The sequence below is a fragment of the Gallinula chloropus genome (assembly GCF_964237585.1).
Source record: "Gallinula chloropus genome assembly, chromosome: 2".
Lineage (NCBI taxonomy): Eukaryota > Metazoa > Chordata > Aves > Gruiformes > Rallidae > Gallinula > Gallinula chloropus.
In genome coordinates, this window is record NC_140086.1 from 103770660 (window position 1) to 103794779 (window position 24120).

Consider the following 24120-nt stretch of genomic DNA (forward strand, 5'->3'; position numbering starts at 1 on the left):
TTACACAAATGTGAACTTAAAAGCCATGTTGTGAGCAAAAGTCAAGACTGTTTAAAGAAAAAAACCCCATATTTCCAATCAAAAAACCCCAACCAAACCCAATGGGATTCAACTTAAATACACACCTAAACATGAGCTGCAAAACCAGGATAAGGCTACCCACAACAGAAGATATAAAGTGCTATTAGAGAACAAAGTACAGACCTAAAATGCTAATTTAAAAATCCTAGCTATCTTGTTCAAACTAATACTAATTCTAACTTCTGGGGGTATGATGTTTAAATCTACATACATCATACAGTTAGCTCTGCAGAAATAAGAGGAAGCTGAACTTAGGTAAATGTATTACTTACAATCTAATGGTTCTGAATTGGTCAGGTGCTTTTTAAATTGTTCATTCAAGTCCTTGCTTACACCAATATCTTGGAACATCCGCTGCAGCTTGGAAGTATACTCAAAACCACAAGCTTGCTATATTTTAAAAGCACAGATAGGTCAACAAGATACATTTTTGACATTGCAGAATATGAAGAACAAAGGATTGGAGCTTATTTTCTTAAAAAAGGATGCACGAAGTTCAGTATTTCCCTTATTCAAAGAGCTAGTCATGCTCTTCAACTGTCATAAAAAAACATTGAAAAAATCTGTTTAAAACTGAAGCAAAACACACAATGAAGCAGACTATTAAAAGAGTATTAGATTATATTTTGCCTGACCCTGAATGAACAAGGGTTAATGAAATTAAGCAACTTCTTAGCAGTCATTCCCTTGGGTAATTATATCCATATCGTTCATTTGCATAAGAACAATTAAGCTTAACACCATCTGACAGACATGTACTATAAGCTCCAAGGAGATTAAAACAACTCTACCAAAAACACAGGTTGTGTATTTTTCTACTGTATATAAAATAATTACATGAAAGAACACATGTAAATACACAAATGCTTTACAAGGCAGCCTGAAGACTTGCAATACAGGAGGTCGTGGGACAGTAATGGAATACTCACTTTTAGTTTAGAGATCATGCTTGCCTCAGCATCATCACTAGCACTGTTCTGATGTACAAGTCTTTTTGCCAGCATTTTAGCATAGAATTTTTGAAACACATCTTTATCCTCAATGTACTTGAATACAACCATCTGGAAAAGCCACGATAATTTATAAGAGAAAAAAAATTAAGCATTTGTCTTTCACAAGCTGTAGCAGTAGTTACTTCATTTGCACTTACATTTGTAAGGATGGGGGAGGCAGGTTTTTTGAGGGCAAGGAGTGATGGTGGGTGTTTGTTTTAAGTGTGGAAAAAGACTTATATAAAAATACTGTTTTAAAACACATTAACTATATTTTCCACATGTATAACCTTACATAGAATAAATATGTAGTGCATATATTTAATTATGTAGAAATACTGTAGAAGTTATATACATGCATGCATATAAAAATTAAACAAAAGCATATATTCCATTTAGCCACTTTAAATCTGCTGTAAAGGGCTTTAAAAAAACCCCACCCAATAAAAACAACCATCAAGATATACAGAGATGAAGATTGCTACTAAAAAGCTGAAATGCTAGGTAATTAAATCAAACATACAAAATAAAAGGTTTTCCCTTCTTGTGCAACCACTGAATACCAACTTGTCAGAGCTTGCACAGTACTGTATTTATAGACATCTTACCACTTGATTGAGTGTATCTTCCAATTCTGCTTCTTCTGGGTTCTTTGAGCTGCAATTAAAAGAAGTGTACTTTTTTTAATGAGCCCCAAAAACCTCCTGAATTAAAATGCTTGGACGTATATGGAAATTTCCTAAGTACAGGAACACAAATTAAGTAGCTCTGGGATCAAAAACTCTTTAGAGAGGAAACAGTGTAACAAAATGGTCACTTCACATACTTCAGAATTGCTTGTATATGGAGTAGTGACTTTTAAACAACCAGGTTGTGTCCTGGACCTTGAATTGCTTGGAACTTCCTGTCAGCCTGATGCTGCTCAGGATTTATAGGCTGAGATGTGGATCTCTCTACCAGCCTTTTTTCTGTTGCTAAATGCTATCTTCATTCCTAGTTGCAAGCAGTACAGCAAAAAGAAAACAGCTCAGAGAGCTCAGTCTTGACTGGGTGAGAACTCAGGAGGCACCACACTGTCTTCCTCCATATCATGCTTGTCCATTAGGTACAGCCCAAATCTAGCCTGAAGAAAGCTAGTATTTATGAAGGGGAAAATAAATCCTTTGCTGCAGGAAGGAGGGAATAGGAAGGGGAAAGTGAGCAAACTATTCTGGTTTGCTGGTGGTTTTATTTCCTCCCCCAAAACAGCTAGAAAAGTTGCCAGTGACAAAACTGACACCAATCCAGTATGAACTGAACTAATACCAACTCAGTGTATGAGCTGCTGAATTGTTTGAAGCCAAACACCTTAATTTAATTATGAGAGGTTAGAAAGCAGTTTCTGACCTCCTCAATTTCTGTTCAGATGGAAGATACAGGAGAAAACAGGAGGAAAGCAAGAGTTTTAAAGCAAAGAGAGAATGCACATCTCTTCTTTACATCATACAACACAACTCAAATTTTGGGGAAAAAAGAAAAACGTCCTCTTATGTTTTAATAAAAAAAACCCCAAAAAGCACCCCTCAACATAGTTTCCTATAAGGAAAGGTCTTCAATATTTAATTATTTCCCTCTTCTTCTTTAAAAAGAAAAGTAAATCCCATTTAATATTTAGGAATGGGCCTATTGAAATTTTTGTATTCAGAATTTGGTATAATTAATTTTCTTGAAAGTTTAAGTTCTGTTTCTGAAGACATAATATAAAATTTCACATGCTAAAACCTTTTACAACAAAAGCCACCCTGAAATAAGAATTTGTCTTTGAAGACGTACCTTTTCTTTAGTAAAGAGTCACAGTATCGTGCCAGAAGCTCTGGGGATTTACTGGATGATTGAGCCATTTTTGTCACTGCATTATTATTTATAAATCGACCACAAGCCTATAAATCACAAAAGACAGTGAAATTTTGGGAGACAAAACACAGAATAGGAAAAAAAGAAAAAGCATTCACCATATGCCACTACATATACTTACTTTGTCCAGTGCAGCCACAAAGCCAGCATCATTGTTGAATGCAGACATGACCAAAGCATTGTATTTCTTATGGACATCCAGTACTGTCTGTACATACATTTTTGGATCCTGCAATAAAGAGAGATTGTTTTTGCAACCCGCTGACTTTCTGCTTTCTTCTTCCTCCAAAATGGAGCCACTCACCAGCCTAAGCACATTTTTATGGGAAAGTATACAAAGCATTAGATATTTTTATATGGCAAAATAGTATCCAGACTAGTTTAGGTCCTGTGTACAGGTCTGTCTTACAGTGGCACAAGCTTTCACTCACAGCAACCAGAGTGCAGAGTGTGCACTTACATAGTGCAGAATGTGTACTTGTATAGCACAAAAGACAACAAAACCACTTAACCACTGCAAACGTTTCCAAGGACATCTTCAAAGAAATAAGCTTAATTCAAATCAGACCCAAGATAGGCAATCATAAAGTGGTAGCTGCTATAAAAGAAACATTCCTATTACAGAGGTTTGAGGGTAACAGGTATATCCCCAATAGGTACAACTACAGTGCTGCGGAGAAGGACCTGGGAGTCCTGGTGGATGACAAGCTCTCCATGAGCCAGCAGTGTGCCCTCCTAGCCAAGAAGGCTAACATTATCCTGGGGTGCATCAAGAAGAACGTGACCAGCAATTTGAGAGAGGTTATCCTCCCCCTCTACTCTGCCCTGCTGGGGCTGTAGCTGGAGTCCTGTGTCCAGTTCTGGACTCCCCAGTTCAAGACAGACAAGGAACTACTGGAGAAAGCCCAGTGGCGGGCTACCAGGATGATTAGAGGACTTGAACATCTTCAATATAAGGAAAGGCTGAGAGAGCTGGGTCTGTTCAGCCTAGAGAAGACAGAGGGGATCTCATCAACACTTCTAAATACCTGAAGGGTGGATTTCTAGAGGAAGGGGGAACACTCTTCTCAGTGGTGCCCAGTGACAGGACAAGGGGTAACAGGCGCAAACTACAACACGGGACATTCCATCTCCACGTGAGAAAAACCTTCTTTACTGTGAGGGTGACTGAGCACTGGGACAGACTGTCCAGAGGTGTCATGGGGTTGCCTTCTCTGGAGATATTCAAGATCTATCTAGATGCAATCCTGTGCAGTGTGCTCCAGGTGATCCTGCTCTAGCAGGGAGGTTGGACTAGATGATCTCCAGAGGTCACTTCCAATGCCCACAAATATCTGCACTTAGTACAGAGCCCTTAGTCACTGCTGACAGTTCTTGAAGATTATCTGCTCAACACCCAGCACAGCCAAATGCCAATAAACATCTCCGAGTCCTATGCACAATTACTGATCTCTGCATCTCAACAAAGATGGAGTCAGAGCAGAAACAGTTCAGGGCAACTAAAACACCAGCCAGACAGGTCAGCTACTCGACAGACTAAAAAGGCTAGAAGTCTTAAATTTGCAGAACACAAGTTTAAAAGGGGATATGATGAAAGTTTACAAAATCAGGAGGATGTCTGAAAAGATGAGCAATCACTAAAAGCCACATTTTATAACTATGGGGTATTAGGCAAATGAAGTTATGGGAAAAAGTTTAAGACAGATAAAGAAAAGAACGTCTATACATGTCAGTCAGTAGACTTCTGAAAGTTGCTGCCACAGGAAGTGGTTGGAAGCAGAGAGCACAAGCCAGTTCAAGTATGGATTAGATAAACAAGTTCATGAATAAAACCTAAAAGGACTGGGCATGGAGATCCTCCTGTAACATTCCTATCATTAAAGTTCTTGATGCTGGCGACACTTGGCAGAAGACAGGCTGGGTTTTATGAAGATCCTGAAAAACATTTCCTCTTGCCACTGAAGACAAGACATAGGCTACGTGGACGACTAATCTAATGATCTGCTTCAGATAAAGAACTGAGATTGAGAACCTCCCAGACAAGAAACTCAAGTGGACTTGAAGGACATCTACTGATTAACATCGAAAACCAACTCAAAACCAACACCAAACAACCCACCCCTCCCCCCCCAAAAAGAGGCACTAAAAGCAGTAATCTGACTGAAGGGCAGTCTCAATATAGTTAATGGAGTCTAAGAGGACAACTCATTCTGCAGTAAAAATCTAAAATGGGTCAAGATGAGTCAAGTTGGTACAACTATTTCTCTCCAGTGACTACAAAGAAACTGAAAAGCATTTGCCCAGCTGACTTATCTGTTCAGACTAAGTACAGATAAATTAAGTCAGGCAGAATCAAACCTACCTATATTTGACAGAATGCCAACAAGGCAGTGGTATGTATTGATACGCTAAGAGTGAAGGATAATGGAACAAGAGGTAAGACAATTCCCAAGACAGGTAGAAAAGGAACATAAGAGAAGATGAAGAAACAAGAAGGGTTCTTTTTGATCAGGAAGAATTTTTTTATGTGTAGTCAAAAGCGGTAATACAAACAAATCCCAGGCTTTCCCTCTTTCAAAGATGAACTAATTCCATGAGAAAGAGTTTTCATTTTTTCTGGGAAACTTTTCAAGGTCTAAGCACAAAGAAACTCAAGAGTGATGACCACTCTGCCCACAGGGGAGCATGTCAACCATGGAGCACATCTGATTTCAAAATTTATGGTGACATTTATAAATTAATCTGAAGAACACTGAACTTACTTCATGACACATAGAAGATGAACGCAGCTAAAAAAACTGTGCACTTAAAATATAATAGTGAACACAGACACTACACATATATAAAATATTTTAATCTGTGCTAAAACAAAGTTTTTACTGCTCTCTGTTACTACTTTAACAATTACTAGCATGAAGCTATTTCAATAATATCTGAGGCCAATAACAGGTTTAACTGAACTTTTGTCAAAAATATTATTTAAATATTATTTAAAATCTTATTTAAAATAAAATTTACCAGACTCTGTATTATATTCTGTTTTTGATTTGTGTCATGTTTCATTCTATTTAATGTTTTTCCCTAGAAAACATCATGTTGTCTACAGACAAAAGGGTTACCAAAGGCTTTAAACAGCTTCTTGTTGCTGAGATTCAACCCTAATCAATACAAAAAGAAATATAAAATCATAATTATGGGATCAAAATCAAGAAAGCAAATTACACGGTTAAGTGACTAGTGTTGCAGATCTGCCCTGCTCCTTATATATTGAGCTCTCCAACCATTTAAATTGTACCTTCCTCTTATATTTCTCAAACTCTTCCAAATAAAATAAATGCCTTATTCAAACAAAAAAACCCCAACCCCAAAAAACTAACAAAGCTTCTCCACACTGTCCCATCCAAGTCAGAAGTCTGTAACATGATGCAATAAAATGCAGTCAACTGAAGAAAATACTTCTTGATACAGTAGACTTTCAGATGCATTTGTAAGTCTATAATGTTCTATTTGCACAGCCAGCCTTCTAAGCACCCTGACATCCTGTCCAAGAGCAAAGAGCCCCAACTCCCCAAAAACACACAAAGGTCAGAGTAGTAAAACAGTGAGACAACTTAAGTCTATTATCAGTGTTTAAGAATTCCCTAGACCTCACAAATTAAATCAGTGAAGGAAAACATAAGCAAATTGGAAACTGTATCAGGAAGCATTCACCATCCTCTACTGTAAACCTGGCAGCAACCACAGACAGGCTTATTTTGAAGGGATACTTGCATTTAGAGCAGCTTCTCCACATTTCTCAATTGCAGCTAGACCCTGATTATGAATGTGGGTTTCCAAAAGTTTTTTCAGCTCTCCAAGGCCATCTTGGATTCGAGATACAAGGTTATACATGCGTCCCAAATCTGGAAGGGGGGAAAAAAAGAAGAGAAGTCAGTCAACATCTCCCATTCGGACTAGCTATGACTCCAATTTCTCATTTACCAGTTGGGAGTTAAAACATCCATTATCAACAAAAACCTGCGTGAATTACTCCTGTAAAATGTCAGTAAAAACTGCAGCAGAAGGTTTATACAGTATGGCAAATCTTTTCACTAACCTGCAAAACTAAGACTAGTTAAAAACAAAACAACCTGTTAAACCTTAGGATCTTACCAATGCTATATAAATCTCAAGGCAAAATAAAAATACAGTGAAGTTACAGAAATGTATTTACTTATTTCTGTTTTTCATAAATGTAAAGAGGTTCAATGATTTTAAAATAGAGTTAAACCTCTCTTACTTAGATGAAGTTTTGAACTGCTGCTATGATCTAGGACTGTCATTAGAGTGTCTGCTGGCCATGCTAAGAGTACTATGTTCTCTAGCTGACCACAGTCCTGTAAATCTTAGTCTGAACAGGACAGCAAACCCACTAGTTACCTCCTGTAATCTTGCCTTCACTGAACAGGCACTCAAGAGAGGAAGTTACTGTAAAGTAAGTGAGGGTATTTCACCTTGTGGAATCCTAGCTAGCAATCTTAAGGTTGCTAGCTACATCTAGCACTTCCAAGGACTTCTCTGAAGGGTTTATGAGAAATTTATTACCATTCAATCAATCATTAGATTAAATGTGAAAAGAGCAATCAAGCAGCTGTATCACTAACTCTGAAATACAACACATAGAATTTGATACCTTTACTACTGAAGGTGATGACTGACACGTGTATTCAGACCCATTTCCATGTAATGCTTTTCATTCCTTAGAAGACTGCATTACAGATCTAAAAGTTTAAGTTTGTCAAAGATTTTTTTTCTCTATATCAACTGTATTTGCAACTGATGTTAAACTTCTGTAACAACATTAAAGCATGCTGTTGTTCTACCTACAGAATTACAGAATAAAAGGTATAGTAAGCTGCTGTTAGACCTACCCACGGATAATGGTTCACAGGTTGGTTTATCTGGATATCTGTATTTGGTGAAATATGGAAAAGATACCATAGAGCATCAGAGAAGATTTACACAGTAACTCCACCTAAACCATTACAGCCTGCTCCCAATAAACAGAATTATTTCCTACAGGTATCATATTGATGCAAATAGGTAACACGTGACAAATGTGCCTCACAACCTTTATAACTAGTTGCACAATGAGATTAGAAAGTTACAGAACACCAACAGGAGTGGCCTGTAATATACTATGCTTAACATATTTCACATGGGAGGGCCTCAAAAATCAATGTACTTTCAAGAGCAAAGCAATAGATGCTTTAATCAAGAGTGAGATTTTATTTTAAGTTTTGGACAGGCTACAATAAGCTGTTTTGGTATATTACAAATTTGAGAGTGATTACACTGATTAGAGAATGAATTCTCAAGGAAGGAATCTAATCTATTTTCTGATCTTGAGATTTCATAAAACTTAAGAAGGGACAAGGAACTACTATAATTTGCACAAGTAAAGCCCAATAAGAAGAAAGGTAGCATTTGGAGAAAGAAGGAAAAAAATTCCAACAAACTTACGGAATTGCACCACTATAGTAAGTGACTGTAGTAAAGGCTCATGTGACCCATGAACTTGGCAAAAAGAGAAAAAGAAAAGCCTGGGAAGGCCTCTTGAGTCCAGGAAAAAAAAAAAAATCTTTATTGTGCTATTGCTACTTCTATTGTAAGAAGACATTATAAAATCATTTTACTAGTGAACACCCATCTGTATCAAAACCTCTTTCAATTACAGAGTAAATATATTTATTTATAAACATAAGTCTGACCCAAATACTAATATACAATAAAAAACTTTTAATTATATTTGAAATGGGTAACTTCTGACCTACTAATCATGGCTCAATTGCCCCTTTCTATTTTGAAGCATCTCCTAGTTATCAACACAACGATTACAGTAATTATTCATAGTTGCTCTTTAAGAGACAGAATCACAGCTACAACTCATAACAGTATCATCAATAGTAACTTAATCCTAGTATCTCTTCAACTCTGTCACTTCCTTAAAAGCAGTATATAGTATATAGACATCATGAGTTCCCCAACTAGAAAAATCAGAAACACCATTCATCCTTATCTGCATGATGCAGGGGAATTATTTGGCCCTAGTTTTTGCTGTTATTTTATGCTAAGCATTAACTCCTGAAGAAATGCATAAAACTCAATGCAACTGACAGTTACTTAAAGATATCTATACTCTTTGATCATCTTTACTTATTTTAGAGGAACCACAGAAGCAGCCTTTACTCTACGTGTTCTCTATGAAGACATAAATGATCCACTAGTGGCACTTCAGGCTCATTTCACAACTTAATTATCTCATCAATTAATAATTTGCACCCTTTCCTTGTGTGTGATCTATACGCAGTTTTAAGTATTTTATATGGGATATTTTAGAAGCTCCTTATTTGGTTCTGTTTCTTTTTTAACAACTCCTATATATATTTCTAGACAATTCAGGATTTAAAATTTTTACTGTTGACTCAAAGATCCCTGGATTAAACTGAAACAGCTGCTAAGACTAATGCTCTGGTTTTCATCTTACATCTCTCATGAAAGCTTCAGTTCCTGCTAGAAGGACAGCTTAAGTGCTCTCGAAGCTCTTGCCAGCCATGTTAAGAAAAATCAAAATTAGTGCTCTTTTGCCTTATTATTAGGGGTCAGAGCAGGCTTTTTTAGAGGCACTATCATCATCCAAAGTTACTTGTCCATCAATATAGTGTTCATCTTCTCTCACTCTAGTTCCTGAATAAGTCACATTTAGCCTTCACCAGAATTTACATTATTCACAATCACCAGGGAGGAGTTCTAAGCCTTAAACCAATGTTGGAATCCCCTTACCTTCATTTTTGTCAGCATCCAACAAATTCTGAAACTCTGTATGAAATATCTCCAGGTGTTTTTCAATAAGTACTTGCTCACATTTTCGTGCTAACTCATCCTGTGTGCTCTCATGAAGATAGACCTGAACTCTACGCTGCTCCTCAAGAAGACGAGCCTCAGCCTACAGAACACAGAGATAAACATGAAACCAGTACAGAGGGCAGAACATAAACCCAAAAGCAGAAAACAGATGACTAGTAAACTAATGTAGAAAACAAACAAATCAAACCTTTTCCTAATGCAGTGTTATGGTCTACCTACTTCAGTAGTTATTTTTCTGGGACTCATGAAGTACCCTCCCACACCATACACATACAGCATCAATGTTGATGCTGATGACAATAAAGTACTGTTTAAACGTGTGTGTGTGTGAGTGTGAGTGTGTGTGTGAGAGAGAGAGAGAGAGAGAGAGAGAATCACAGCAAGATAACTTTCCTGTTGCTTCTGAATAAAAAGATTACAGATGAAATCTGCTGTCAGAGAAAGCTGCTGACTTGAGATGTTGGCAGTTTTAGCATCAGCAAGGTCTCCAGCCAGAGGAGGTAGTTTTCTCTAAAACAAACATCAATGTATTTTATACTGCCACAAAACTAGCAGGCAGAAAACAACAATTTTCATGTGCCCATGACAAATTTATTTGGATGTTCTCATCTACATTCTCACACAGAAAAGCTTCCCAGGAACGTGCCATCATTTAAATTATAGTAGCATTTAATTTGGCATACAAAAAGGTACATATGCCTATCTTCCTGGCAAACCAAATTCTAAATGTCACTTGAGTACTTATGCCAAAATGTAAAACTGAAGCTGTCTGTACAACAATTACCTTTATCTCTTTGCAGAAGTTTTAAAGATTCACTTTACAAGCCATCTGTGACTGCAGTACCTTATTAGGGATAATGTGCATATGTCCCCTTATCAGTCCACAATACTTAATGTCACCAAGAGAAGGTAAATAAATGCATTTTCCCAGTATTCTAGATTACTAACTGAGCACGAAAGATGATATTATGGACATTAACAAAAAAGAACAATTTCACTGCAAGCACACTGCATCATACACAGATGGCTTTAAATAATCGCTCCTACTGTTAGCTTCACTCATTTTTAGAATAATTTTGCACTTAGCTCTTGTACAATGGTCGTGGATTACGGTCTCCTAGAGTTAAACCAGTACAGGCCAAAATATGGGAAACAAAACCATTTGGGAAGGGATAAGCTCATGTTTCTGAGTACTTGCCAGTTTCTTCCCAGTAAGGAAAAGCAATCAACTTCCTTAAAGACATCAAATAGCAGCAAGTTATTACAATCTTTCTGATGAACCCTGCAAACTGGAATCAGACTAGTAGGGCTACTTATGCTTATTTGCCATGCAGTAAATTCTGCTACTTCTACTGCTGCTTCTTAAAACATCCTTAGACCTTCATTTAACAGTCAATTCTCCCTTTTTATTTCTTTATGCAAATAAACATTCACACTAACTCCAAATTTGTTTACACTCTCTACTGTTCTTATAATTCCCTTTTCCTTTTAAAGTCACATTTCAGAAACAAGGGAAAAATAATTAGCTCACACAACACTATCTTCAGTTGATTTAACTATAAAGACCAAAAGTTCAGTTTGAGACATTATTTCAAGGGACAGTGTTAAGAAATACTGACCTTCTTCCCTATAGCATATCAGGCCATGCCAGCTTTACTCATGAGTTCTGGCCTGAGAAGAAAAATTCACAATCCTTCGAAACTCAGTGGGTCTGCCTGCATAGCTACATACACATATCCTCATTCTAATTCAGATTTCATGGAGTATTCTACAAGAAATAATCGCTGTTCTACTCTATCACCGTAACATTCGTGCTCTGCTGGTGAGCACTGAGGTTACTCCAACAGGTTTCTTTTTATTATTATTTTGCAATGCTACTTATCCCCAATTACAAGCGCTTCAGTGAGGGAGCCAAGCGTAGTAATTGCAGGTTACTCACAAGTCATCTGTTAGAAATAAGAACTACAAAGACATTCTTATCACTGCTGTGCTGTGAGAATGCTGCACAACTTGCAGTTTTCACAACAGTCTCATTTAAGGTGTTTCATAACAGAAACAACCGTAATTCCAGCAATTCCTAAGTAACAATTGCAGGGAGTACTACTCTGTTCCAGGCATTTGAATTGCATACAAGATTACGATACCCCGAAGAAATTAAAAAATAAGACCATACAAATGTTCCTGGCCATGATTAAGTTTAAAAGTGTGAAGAACTCCTTATTCATAATGAAGAAAGATAAAACTGAAGGACAAAACTATCCAAATTTTAAATTAATCGTTCTGAATTACACCTCTCGATCTTTTTGGCAGAACAAGATGACTAGAGAAATCAGGTCATTTGTTCCCAATAAGTAGCTTTTGGCTTCAATTCTTAAGTTTCCCCTTTCTGTTAGATAATAACCCATAGTTTATACCATTTTGCAGGCTCTTATATTTAAGCATAAAGTCTAATACAGCTCTTTTTCAGTTTCATCAGTTAAAACCCAGGAAACAAGTAGTAAAAAAGGGGTTTTTTTCTGTTTGGTTTCAATCTATGCACATTATCTGTAAGGAGATGTCAGAACAGCCCAAATCACTTGTATAAATCTTTAGTAGATGAGGCTGCACATTTTCTTTTTGAAGAATTCCCCTGCCTCCGGCCAGCTTCTTTTGTTTTCAGCTTCAACATCAGCTTCAAGCAGAGCAGGTTGCTCTTTTCCAGATTTTTGAAGTCTTGAAGACTGTTTAGGGTACTAATATGTTCTTTCTATTTGCCACAAACCTAACTAGTTCTTAAGACAGCAACGACCTTCAGACAGCCTTTTACAGTCCTCTATCACAGAAGCTTAGATGAGACAGCCATTCACTTTATGAATGACTGAAATTGACGTACCCTGTTTTTATTTATATATTTTAGGATGAAAGTAAAGACAAGAAATTGAAAGCAAAGTAACAAAAAAATCGTGAATTCAACAGAAAATTAAACATAAGTAGGTCTGGAAACTACTGTGCAAGTACCCCAATGTACTAAAAGCAGGATTCATTTTCTGTGCATTTCTAGGGCTTCCCCCCCCGCCATTTTTAGGAGGATGTGGTGAGGGATGTACAACATTAACTTTTTTTGTCATGGAATGCATCCTGTCTGAGTGCTGACATTAAAGTCAAACAATGATATTGCAGGGAGGGATGCATAGCTGCATATTACATACTCAAAAAGATTTATTTTTTTATTATTAAAGCCACATTTCAGAAAGTAAGGGAGCATGCTGATAAAAACATAAAGCAGCACTTGCCCATAATGGAAGATAATCTATCTATTTCACATTCAGGAGGACTGACCCAATAACCAGGCTAGAAATAGTCAATGTTTATCCAGCTTGCTCTTAATTTCCCTGTTTGGGATCCCCAAAAACAGAGACAAAGAATTTAAATCTGAGATCAGCAGTATTGTGTAGGGTTCATTACATGAAAATATTCCAAGAGAATTACAGCTGATGTACATCCTTGGCCAGCTTGCTCAGGAAGACATTTCAAAAAATGTGCCAAAACAGAGTTCCTTGTAGGAATGGTAAACTTTTAGGTCTAAAGCAAAGTTACTGTTTTAGTGTCTTGAGATCTAACAAAGTCTGAATTTATTTTAGCACTCTCTTCTGTTTTGCCAATTAAGAGTTTCTAACTTTGATTGTACTTGCTGAAACACACCAAGACAAAAAGTTTCAAACCAGATAAACATAGAAGCAAATCACCCCCAGGGAAAAAGAGCTAATTGTTTCTGTAAAATAAATCAGCATGACTGATAAAAGCCAAAAGTTTCTATCGCTTTACCTCTAAAAAAGTATCTGTATCCAGAAAATGATCACAAAGCTTACTGAGTAACTTACTTTCTTCATGTACTCCGTGACTGGATTCTGTTGCAGAAATTCAGTGCTTTCTCGTGTATAGAACCTCTCTGTGTCAGCAAGAAATTGAGATTCAAAGGATTCTTTATAGACAGTTAGTGTAGGTCCTTTTGCAAATGCATCATCTTCATTCAGTCCCAGCTCCACTACGAAAGAAACAAAACCAGGACAAGCAATGAAAAAATTGTCTTTTATGAAGCGGTCTCTTGCAAATAAAACAAGTACCCTCCTTCTAACTTACACGAAGGCAATCAATTGGAATAATATCAGCACTACTACTTTTCCCCCATTTTTTTCTTAGAATTCCAGATTACATGCCTTTTTAATTTTATTTTTTTCTTAAACAAACTGGTCATTCATCTCTAGGACAAAACTCTGAATTTCATGCAAACAGGAAAACAACAATCCCACTCCTCTTTGTAGACTACGCTTCTCCTCCTTCCAGATTTAGCTCTTAAATAACTGACTCAAACAGTTGTGCTATCGAGCTTTATGAATATGGTATAATCAACTGAAACTGTGTCAAGCAAATCTATAGATATGAAGTTGGCCAATATATATCTGCACTTATTTTACAGTAAAAATCCTCCTGGGACACCCAAAGAGGTGGGATGCCACCTCTGGGCTCTGTTAAAGGATATATATTTAGAGAGGCATAAAAGCTTAAAGAAGTCTCATTTACCGTAAGATTGTACAACTCCACTGATCAGCCTTGTATTGATAGTTTCACCATTTCTTTCCTTTTCAATCAATTTCAACACAGCATTTGTTACCTTAGAAAACAAGATCCAAAGAAAATCAAGCACAGGGAAAGCAGCTCATAGGTCAAGCACACATTTAATAAGGAGTGCATTCCTATACACAAGACAGGTCAAGCCCCTTCAGAACAAGATTTAAGTCCACCTGAACATATAAAACCCTGCATACATCAGAGAGCATGCTACACCTAACTTCTACAGTGTAATTACAGCCCAATTAATGGTAAGCTTTAAAAAGGGTATGAAAGTGCTTGGTCCTTTTCATTATTACTTAATGTCAAAAAGCACTTTCTAAACCAAGCTGCTGTTTGTAAAAGCTGAACTAACCATACTTTATACAAAGAAAATTATCTGCTTATGAACAAATAACATGCTTAAACTACTGTTTTTAGAAACTGAAATCTAGCTCATATTTTCATAATATAATACAGTCTTTTCACCATGAAGTACTGTTAAGTAGAGTGAAATCAACATACATAAATACAATATTTTGTTGTAGCAGAATGTCATTGTACTAATTCACTAATTAAAAATATCCAGGTGACATGAATTTCCTAGGCATCATTGTAAATTTAAAGATTCACAGTAACATTAGGAGAGACCAAAATCCCATACCTGTCACAATCTGTTCTCAAGCAACCCTGACCCTCAAACTTTAAGACATGACCACCAGCCTATACTGCCTGGCTTGGAAACAGCTGAAGTGGTTACTTAGGGGTCCTCTCAGCAGGAGGACAGAACAGCCTTGACATCCAGGTTCAACCACACATCTGGAGAGGAAGGCCCATTCCCCCCAAAACATTTATTTTTTAAACATCACAAAGGTGATCCAGATAACTCCCTTTCACTTTCTCGGTCTGCCCCCTTGCCCTGCAAATTCTCCTTGGAATAGTTACTAACAATAAATAAAAGTTAACCCCATAAAATAACACTGTAGTTATAACATACATACATACTTGCTTATTTAATGGCCTGAATAAGCAGTCTCTCCATGTCACCAAGGCAAGCTGGAAGCAAATGAAGGGAGATGAAAGATGGAATAAAGAAATTATCTCTCTCTGTATATATGTAGGTACACACACATGTACAGTACAAGTCCTTAAGGAAAGCTGATACAGTATGCTAAATCATTAGAAACTTATATTTATTATATTTTGTCACACATTTCTCATGCAACAAGACTGTTGCATAATAAAATTGCCATTTGCTTTGTTACTAACTGTACCTAAGATGTCCCCTTTGGCAGTGATGCACTGCCAACTTTGAAAACTGACAAACTCTGCAAGTTACTTTGACAACAGAGCTTTTTTTGTGGGTAATTTTCAGGCTGATACAGTCCCTTAGCATTAGGCTAGTAAAGTTAGGAAGGAGGGAGAGAGGGAAGTAAGGATACCAACTGCTTTTATAACATATGCAAAGTTATTTTAGTGAAGCTGTAAAATAACACATCACTTCCCTAATGTTTCACTAGCAAGAACAATAATTATCTTATACAAAAAAAAAAACCACTGCACTTTTAGTTATCTGAGATAGCAGAAGTTCTGCATGTTCTTCCTTTGTTTAAACTACTTTACATTTAGAAAAAAAAAAATCAAGATCACATATCGATCTTTCAGAACTGTACCAAAATAGCTTACATTACAAACCAAATGTTGACTGAATCTTAGCAGCTTGGATACTAAAGAATTTGTAGAGATGTATTGAAGACAACGGGGAAAAAAAAAAAAAGCAGCAGTTTACTTCTCTGTTCTATATTTGAGAAGCTTCACTGAATTCTCAGCAGAATGACAAGGCCATGCTGATACACACAGATAACAATGTAAGCAGCCAATAGTCAGAAACAGACAACCCTTGACAGTGTAATACTGGTAATCACAATACACACAAGGCAGATCAAACAGCTCAAAGGTTTAGACCCATATAATTTTAAAAACCATACAGGAGTAAGAATATGGAAAGAGAGGGAAATTTCCACTTTGTCCACTTCTTCGAAACTTCTATGAACTTGACACAAGTTTCTTAAGCTTTCACAAATCCTTTCATGCAAACCAGACTGATGCAATGGATGAACCACTCACTTCAAAAAGCTACTTACCGAATAAATTTCATATATTCCTTTACGACCTTCATCACACTCACGACGAACCCAGTGTCGATTGAGGTAGGCACATATCCCATTCAATACTTTGCTTGAAAACCTATAATCTTCCCACTGTTGAGTGTAGAATTTCAGTACACTCTCATCCATCAGATCTTCACCATCCTGAAAGAAGAAAAGTTTGCCAGTACTGCTGAGTAATTTTAAGATACAACCAAGATACAGAAGGTTGTACAAACTGACTGTGGTTTAAGCATACACCATACAACACATTTGTAGGAAACACAGTGCTAATATATTTACTTCTACATCAATAAAGCACAAGGCCAGTATGAGATATAGAAGTTAAAGCAGTTGTCAAAAAAAATGCACAGCACAGACAGAGCTCCAGAAGACACTGACATCCCTCATGTAAGAGAGGGCAAGAGAAACAGATCGGAACACTGATGAGTGTTAGGTAAAACATGGCAGAGCAATGGTAATGAATTCAACATATTCTCAGGAGAAGACACCAACCACCCCATTCCCCCTCCTGTTAGTTTGAGAGCTGAAACAAAAGAGTGTGGGTGGGGTTTTCTCTAGGACCCTGTCAGGTAGTAAATGGAACTCCATGTTCTTGGAAATAGGTGTAGAATCATATTTGTATTTGTTACAGGGGGGGGAAGAAAACAGTTCTAACACGTGGAAAATTCAAGAATCTTTCACAACTGGACTACTACAGCTTGGATGGATAAGGGAACGAAACCAGGAATACATTTTGGGTAAGGCTTCAGACATCTAAAGAGCTTCATAAATTAAGCAGCAGACTTGATAGGACACCAAGAATTCAATAGTTATTGCTCAACACTAAAATCCCAAAAGTTAAAAGCATGGTTCCTTTCTAAAAATAACTAGGAACCATTCGTATTAAAAAGCAGTCTGATATCCTCTCCATTAGTATTTATTTATTAAATAAAATTAATGGCTACCATCAGCATTTTCAACATTACGGGCAAACACTTTTTCAGCATTACTAATTCACTGATTAATTGGTTAGAAAGTCTAGCTATTCTTCAAGATATAGGACAGCTTAAGATGGCATATACTTTGACTTCTATACAGCATAGAAACACCACTTCTATAAGACACAGAAAAAACACTTTAACTCAAAGAGGAAAAAGAGTTCACAGCTACAGCCAATGACTGATCTATGCCTGAGGTAAAGCCTACAAAAACCTTCTAATGGAGACAAAAGCAAAACTTCAAGATCCTTCCAGTGGTTGCATATACCTCTAGATTTGTTGAGACAAGCTTTTCTCAACTCAGCCCAGATTACTACTACAACTGCAGATTGATCCAACGTCCCATCTTACCTTAAGGAGATTTGTCAAGTAGTTCTTCAGAAATTCTTTTAGTCGTTTGTACAATTCCAAGCCAACAAACTGTGCACCTCCAGGTGTCTGGCCCTTTTTCGATTTAGAAGGAGGTACTCCAGCTCCCCGTGCTTGATTAGACTGGTGTACACTAGTACAGTAGTTATAAACATGACTGACAGGAAAGTTAAGGAATATATATGTGCCATCATGGGACATCAAAAACACAATCAAAATCAATATGCTTATTTGAGTAAGCTATTTTTATATGATCATAAATTACTTAGCCATAATACATTATAAGATGCATTAGCCTACATAAAAATCAAACCAAAGCTAAGAAATTGAAGCAATTTGCAGCAGAATTTTTTGCTGCAGAAGTGTCAGACTGTTGTGTGCACTGCGAACACCAACATTAACACTAAATTTACCTAACACTTACTTAACAAGACCAGTGAAATTTGCGGATAAGATTATTTTCTATGTGTAAATGGAATTTATTTTATGTATTAACTGCCTTGTACAAATACATGAGCTTTCATATGAACAGGAAAAAATTTCAACACTAGCCTCAAGTAACATTCAGAAGCTGAAAACACAGAAGATAGTATTTTTATGTTGTTTTAAACACAATCCTGTATAAACAATTTGGCCATTTAACACTGGCAGATGGGACAAACCTAGAAAGCAGTAATGGTCACACACACACTCCAATGAACCTTATGGTGAGGTTCACCAAAATACCATTTTAGGCTACAAGTATAATCCCAACATTTAAGTACACAGTAAGACTTTTCCTCTCATGCTAATACAACCCAGAAGACTTACTGTATCTGTTAACATAATGTTTAAAGACAATACACAACTTTCTGATCTAAAACAGTCAAATACTTAGAATTCTTCTGAAGTACTGTGGCTTCCTCCACAGTAGTTCATGTATTAGTAAATTAATACATTGCTGAGATTTGCCTTTTATCTGTCCCTTCAGAAAGGTCAATACAACATAATGGAAGACATCAGCACAATTAAATCCAAGGGAATTATAAACCCCAAGTATACAATACATTAGAGTCATTATGAACAGACTTGCTTCTAGTATTTAAACATTAATGCTTGAGCACAAAAATCTTCAGTTATCCCCCTTGCAATTACTGAAAAGATGTTGCACAAAAAAGCCATATCCTTAAACTACTTTTACACTATCCTGCATGCCCCTAGGGAAAAGGCTCACAGTCTTGGTGTCAAACTGAAAGGTAAGTCTGCTCACAGTCTCTACTCATGTACTTCTCTGAAAGTCACCACATTCTGTCCAAAAGGGCTTAAGCTCTTGGCACAACATTAACCCTTTTTTGAAAACATACAGCATACACTTATTTCTTACCTGTTACCTTAAGGTGCCAGATAATTAGATTTCCCATGATATCAGCTAATAACATGAAACCTTCATTTTGCTTGCCAACTGAACTCCTTATCAGTCTCTTATCTCTATCAGACATTTTACCTCCTGAACATCAATTATTTCTTCCAGCTCCTCATCATTTGTTTGTTCAACTTCCCTGGCACTGTTGCTGATATTATGATCTATTCTTTGATTTCAGAATTATCTGTTCAGGTGAGGAATGTCACATTTTTTTCCTCTAGATACAAAACTTACTTTCTTTTTACAAACAAGAAAAGCTGGGCTTACCTCACACCTTAACTTTGAAATAATCAATATAAGGTTCCCTGAATTGTGTATGGAAAGTCTCTCCATCACAACAGGAGGAATTAAGGGCTGATTCATGAATATCCAATTAGTAGTCTTGCCTCCTCCTTCCACTAACTTTGTCACTTCCAAATGACTTTAAGCAAGCCTAAAAAATGAGGGTTGTCCAGACAACAGTTAATTCTTGCAGTTTTTGTGAATACTGTCTGATGAAAATATTCTTTCTGCTCTTCTCCAAGAATAATCCCAACAGCTTTAAGAAAAATAGAAGACCAAGGTTAGAAGCCATAAGCCTTCTTCTAATCCCTTAGACTTTATTGTTAAAACCAGGACTCCTTGTGAAGTAAACACAGAGAGAGACTGAGACCTTTTGTCCATGCCTGACAGCAATCAGCTCAGAGAGGGGATAAAAATACATCAGCAATGCCCATCTACACTTTTTATTCTGGCTTGAGTCTTACTAGTCAAAGTGTCCAACACAGCAGCATTTTTCAAATGCTGCAGTTTAGTTGTTCCATGCAATTCAAACTGAAGTTATTTTGCCTGTGCAGAAGGCAGTTTGTAAGTGTAAATAACTCTGACATACTAGACATTAAAAAATGATCTCTTACACTTTGTTTTCAGACTGTGTCCCCATCTGCTAAAGCCATCCACTGACATAAAGACTGACATACTCAAACTCAGACATGCACTAAGTACATGACAGTCCATTTGAGAATCGCAAGGGGAACGCTATGAAAAGAATTCCTGGTTGAAGGAGGCAAACTAATCCCCTCAACTGCTTCCTATGCTGGAAACCATATACACATCCAAACAGCTATTAGGTAACATTTCTGTGGGTGTTTGCTCAAATCCACATAGCAATTTGCATACTACAACAAGCAGGGAAGTTAATTCATCAATACAATAGTTTGCACTACAGTGAAACTGCACTGTTTTCCTAAGTTTCTGGCTTCTGAACTTCAGATTTGGCCCAGCCAAAACACACCACAAAACCAGACAATACATCTACAAGAGGAACTGATGAAGATCAATTTCCTCTAACTTCTATACTTTCCTTACAGTGAACGAGAAATTACATGTACTTATCTAAATTAAATTTTGAGGTATACCACTTCAAGGAAGTTCATAAATTAATTCAGTATTGTGGAGTTTATTATGAAGAAAAAAACCCATCATCTTTTTTTATTCATTGAAACTCTTTAAAATGGTACACAAGAAGTACCCCAAAAATAATTTACGGTCATTTACACTGCTTTTGACAACCTTGACTCAGGTTCTAGAGTTGGACAGTGCAAAGGAAAGAAAAATATTTAAAAAACCCGTTGCTGCTACACCAGTATTGAATTTATGGGCTTGTATGAGATCACCTCCACTGAAGGAGGTGATCCTGACATACAAGCCAGCAGCTTATTTTTTCTAGTAGCATGGGAGTTCACTTAGGCAACCAATGATTTGGACTAGGGAAGCGACTGCTGCTGTCACTGACTGTTGTCCTGGTTTCCAGACCCTTTGTGGAGCAAATCTGAACTTCTGTGTCTGCACAGAGAAGTGAAACAGACTCAGTTGTACTGCACAAACTTTTTGAGCAATTATGCCATTAAAACACAAGGGTTGAGGGCATCACCATCACCTCTAATCCATCCTCCACCCCATAAGAGTATCAAAATACTCCACACAGCATTTATTTCTTCCAGAAATAAGTGCAAATGGAAAGTATGCGAGACAATTATCAGTTTTGACATCCAACATGCAACAGATTCTACACTGACAGGTGCAAGTTACACATTGTTGCATGGGTCCCAAACATGGGTAACAAACTGATTCCCCTTTCAGCAGCACAGCTCGGTCCCCACAGTTCTTCCATATTGCTATGAAAAAATTAACATAACTGGAGTAAGTCTCCTTGAGGAACATACAGGTGAAATTAAAAGGAACTGAAAGGGAAGCAGAATTAATACAATTTAGCAAAGCAGAGAAAACAGAAAAACAACAACAAAGGAGGAAGCATGCAACAAAAACTGAAACCTGAACAGCTCTCTAACCAGAATTTCTCTCTCATTACTTCAAGCCTCTTTATTATAAAGATAATTTTTAGGCTTACATTTGCTGTATCAGGAAAAAGTTGAGATTAGTTCCACTTCTGTCAAAGATTTTTATTATCTTAGATGTACCAAAGATATACAAGAAAAACATACAGAAAATTGCTGAAAATACTGATAGAAAAATTGCTAGGAAAGATTATGGAAGTTTTGTATTCTTCTAAAATCACTTCTAATACAAGCAATACCACTTACTATATTTACTAGAGAACAATTCTACATATTTTCTTAGTTGTTTAAAGACATTTGAACTCCTGGGGGTCCTGAAGATTATGCTGTACAAACATCACAAATCCACCTCATGCATAAGTAAAGCTGCTAAGAGAGGTGGACGTGCCTCTGTGACTTTACCATTTTGTAAGTGCAAAATTCCTTTATCTGTTTGACAAGTTTTTGAAATTATGAAGTTGCCAAAAAATCAATCACTTTTCAGAACAAGTGCTTTAGATACCCACTTCAGCTTTGTGAGGAACAAACAAAAACACCCCAACCAAATCCAGAAACCTTAATTCTTTCAGGGAGGTATCAAAAAGCCTATTTTAAGTATATTCAGTTTGTCAGCCAGTAAAGAAGGGTTACAGATACTACAACAAAGAAGTTCAAAGATGACAAACAAACATCAAACACCCTGCACTCAGACCCACACATTCTCTAGTTGTGTTTCAATACAATTTATACTGAGATCAATTACAGATTTAAGTCTTTGTATCAGACATCACTGCACTGTTAAACCATCCTCATTTTAGTCAGGGAAGTGCTGAGCCAGAGACCAAAGGAGCTATTACAGCACCAGCCACGCAGCTGCTATGAAAATCCAGGCGTAACTGAGCTCAGACAAGTCTATGCAAGTCTGAGATCTGAGATACTTGTAGCAAAAGCCATCTGAAGACTAGTAGATAACTTCATTTCTCTTCACTGCATAGACTCAAAAGAATCAGAGAAGCAGCAAGGAAAACAAATTTTCAAAGCCAAATGCATATAGAAAGCGTACAGTCTTCATGCCAGGCTTTTAAGCTTTTTGCATGAAGTTGGTTTCATAGAGAATATTCTTGGTTACTATAAAAAGCAAGGAGAACAGCAAGTGATCATTGTGGAAAAAAACATTAAAAAGGAACTGTTTGCACTAATATAAACATATTCTGCATTTCTTTCAAACTGAAACAGCAATTATTATAAATACACACAAAACCAGGCAATCATACCTAACTTTCTACACAAGGAAAAGTATATTATGTGCCCTTTGAGCACATAAACAAATACACTGACTTCTACCTTGACATTCCACACTAACTGGTACATGAGAAACAGTACAAAACATTGTATTGAATATAAGCAGAATTAATACTAGCAGACAGCAGGGGCTGCTTGGATGCATCCAGAATGACCTTAAACAATATTACATTAAAGTGAAAGGACAGCTTACATCAAGAGACACTCCAGAGAAAGCAAAGCAGTTTCTGAGGTTTAAAAAGTGCATGCCCTAAGACCACAGTAACTTTTCTGTACAGAAGCAGCATAATCGTATGTTCAGGAGAAAAAACAATTTACCATGCTGCCTGGTAACAGCAGGTTCATGTGATTAGGAAATAAAAGATTCTCACAGCTTTTATACATATACACTGATCTAAAATCCTACTAAAATACAGGAATTCCAGTGAATGCCACTAGGACAAGCATTGCAAGAGAAACAATACAATAAAGGCAGTTTTGCTTGCATGCATGGTTTTCCTCCACCTCTTATATGTGGGATGAAATGGAATCCACCTCAGGAGCAATACCCTGACATAAAAAAAAGGGGAGGGGGGTGTGTGGAAACAAGAATGACTAAACTGCCCACTACACAAGATTTCCAAACTGCTGTCACATTCAGCAACCTTGTAAGTAGGGCAGATCTTCAGACCAGTAACAGCAGCAGCTGAAACTCACCTGCATATGTTTTGCTTTCCAAACTATGCTACTGGATAATCTGAGCCTCCCAAAATAAAAGTCTGTCAATTCACTAGACTTGCTATACATAAAGGCTGAGCAAATGTATTACAGATACTCCATCTGAAAAGGAAGCACAACTTTTGAACAGGTATACTTGGTATAGAATGCAAAGTACATTGTTGCTTTCAGAGATTAAAAAGTATTTGCTTAACCAATGTCAACTGAGTTAATAACCCATTAAGTTAGTGGACAAATGAAAGTCAACCACCAAAATTATTCACTAATTCTCTTATGCAGTAACAAAAATCCTCCTTAGTTTTGGACTCCACAACTTGAAGCAGGAACAATTTAGACAACATATCCCTCTTACAGTTTCATCCCAAAATATTTGAGAATATCAGAAGGAGATTAAAAAAGGTGTTTAAA

General features: G+C 36.9%; 1 protein-coding gene across 1 annotated transcript in view; it reads right to left on the reverse strand.

Annotated features, from left to right (window-relative positions):
* Positions 1-24120, reverse strand: part of CUL1 (cullin 1) — a 49938-nt gene that overhangs the window by 8879 nt on the left and 16939 nt on the right. Inside the window, exons 3-14 of the mRNA XM_084260442.1 lie at positions 17959-18133; positions 16604-16771; positions 15465-15515; positions 14433-14523; positions 13733-13896; positions 9789-9951; positions 6738-6868; positions 3088-3195; positions 2886-2992; positions 1682-1730; positions 1011-1142; positions 354-471 (exon numbers count right to left, since the gene is read on the reverse strand). Of these exons, the coding sequence (XP_084116568.1) occupies positions 354-471; positions 1011-1142; positions 1682-1730; positions 2886-2992; positions 3088-3195; positions 6738-6868; positions 9789-9951; positions 13733-13896; positions 14433-14523; positions 15465-15515; positions 16604-16771; positions 17959-18133 (1457 nt within the window). The remainder of the gene's footprint in view (positions 1-353; positions 472-1010; positions 1143-1681; positions 1731-2885; positions 2993-3087; positions 3196-6737; positions 6869-9788; positions 9952-13732; positions 13897-14432; positions 14524-15464; positions 15516-16603; positions 16772-17958; positions 18134-24120) is intronic.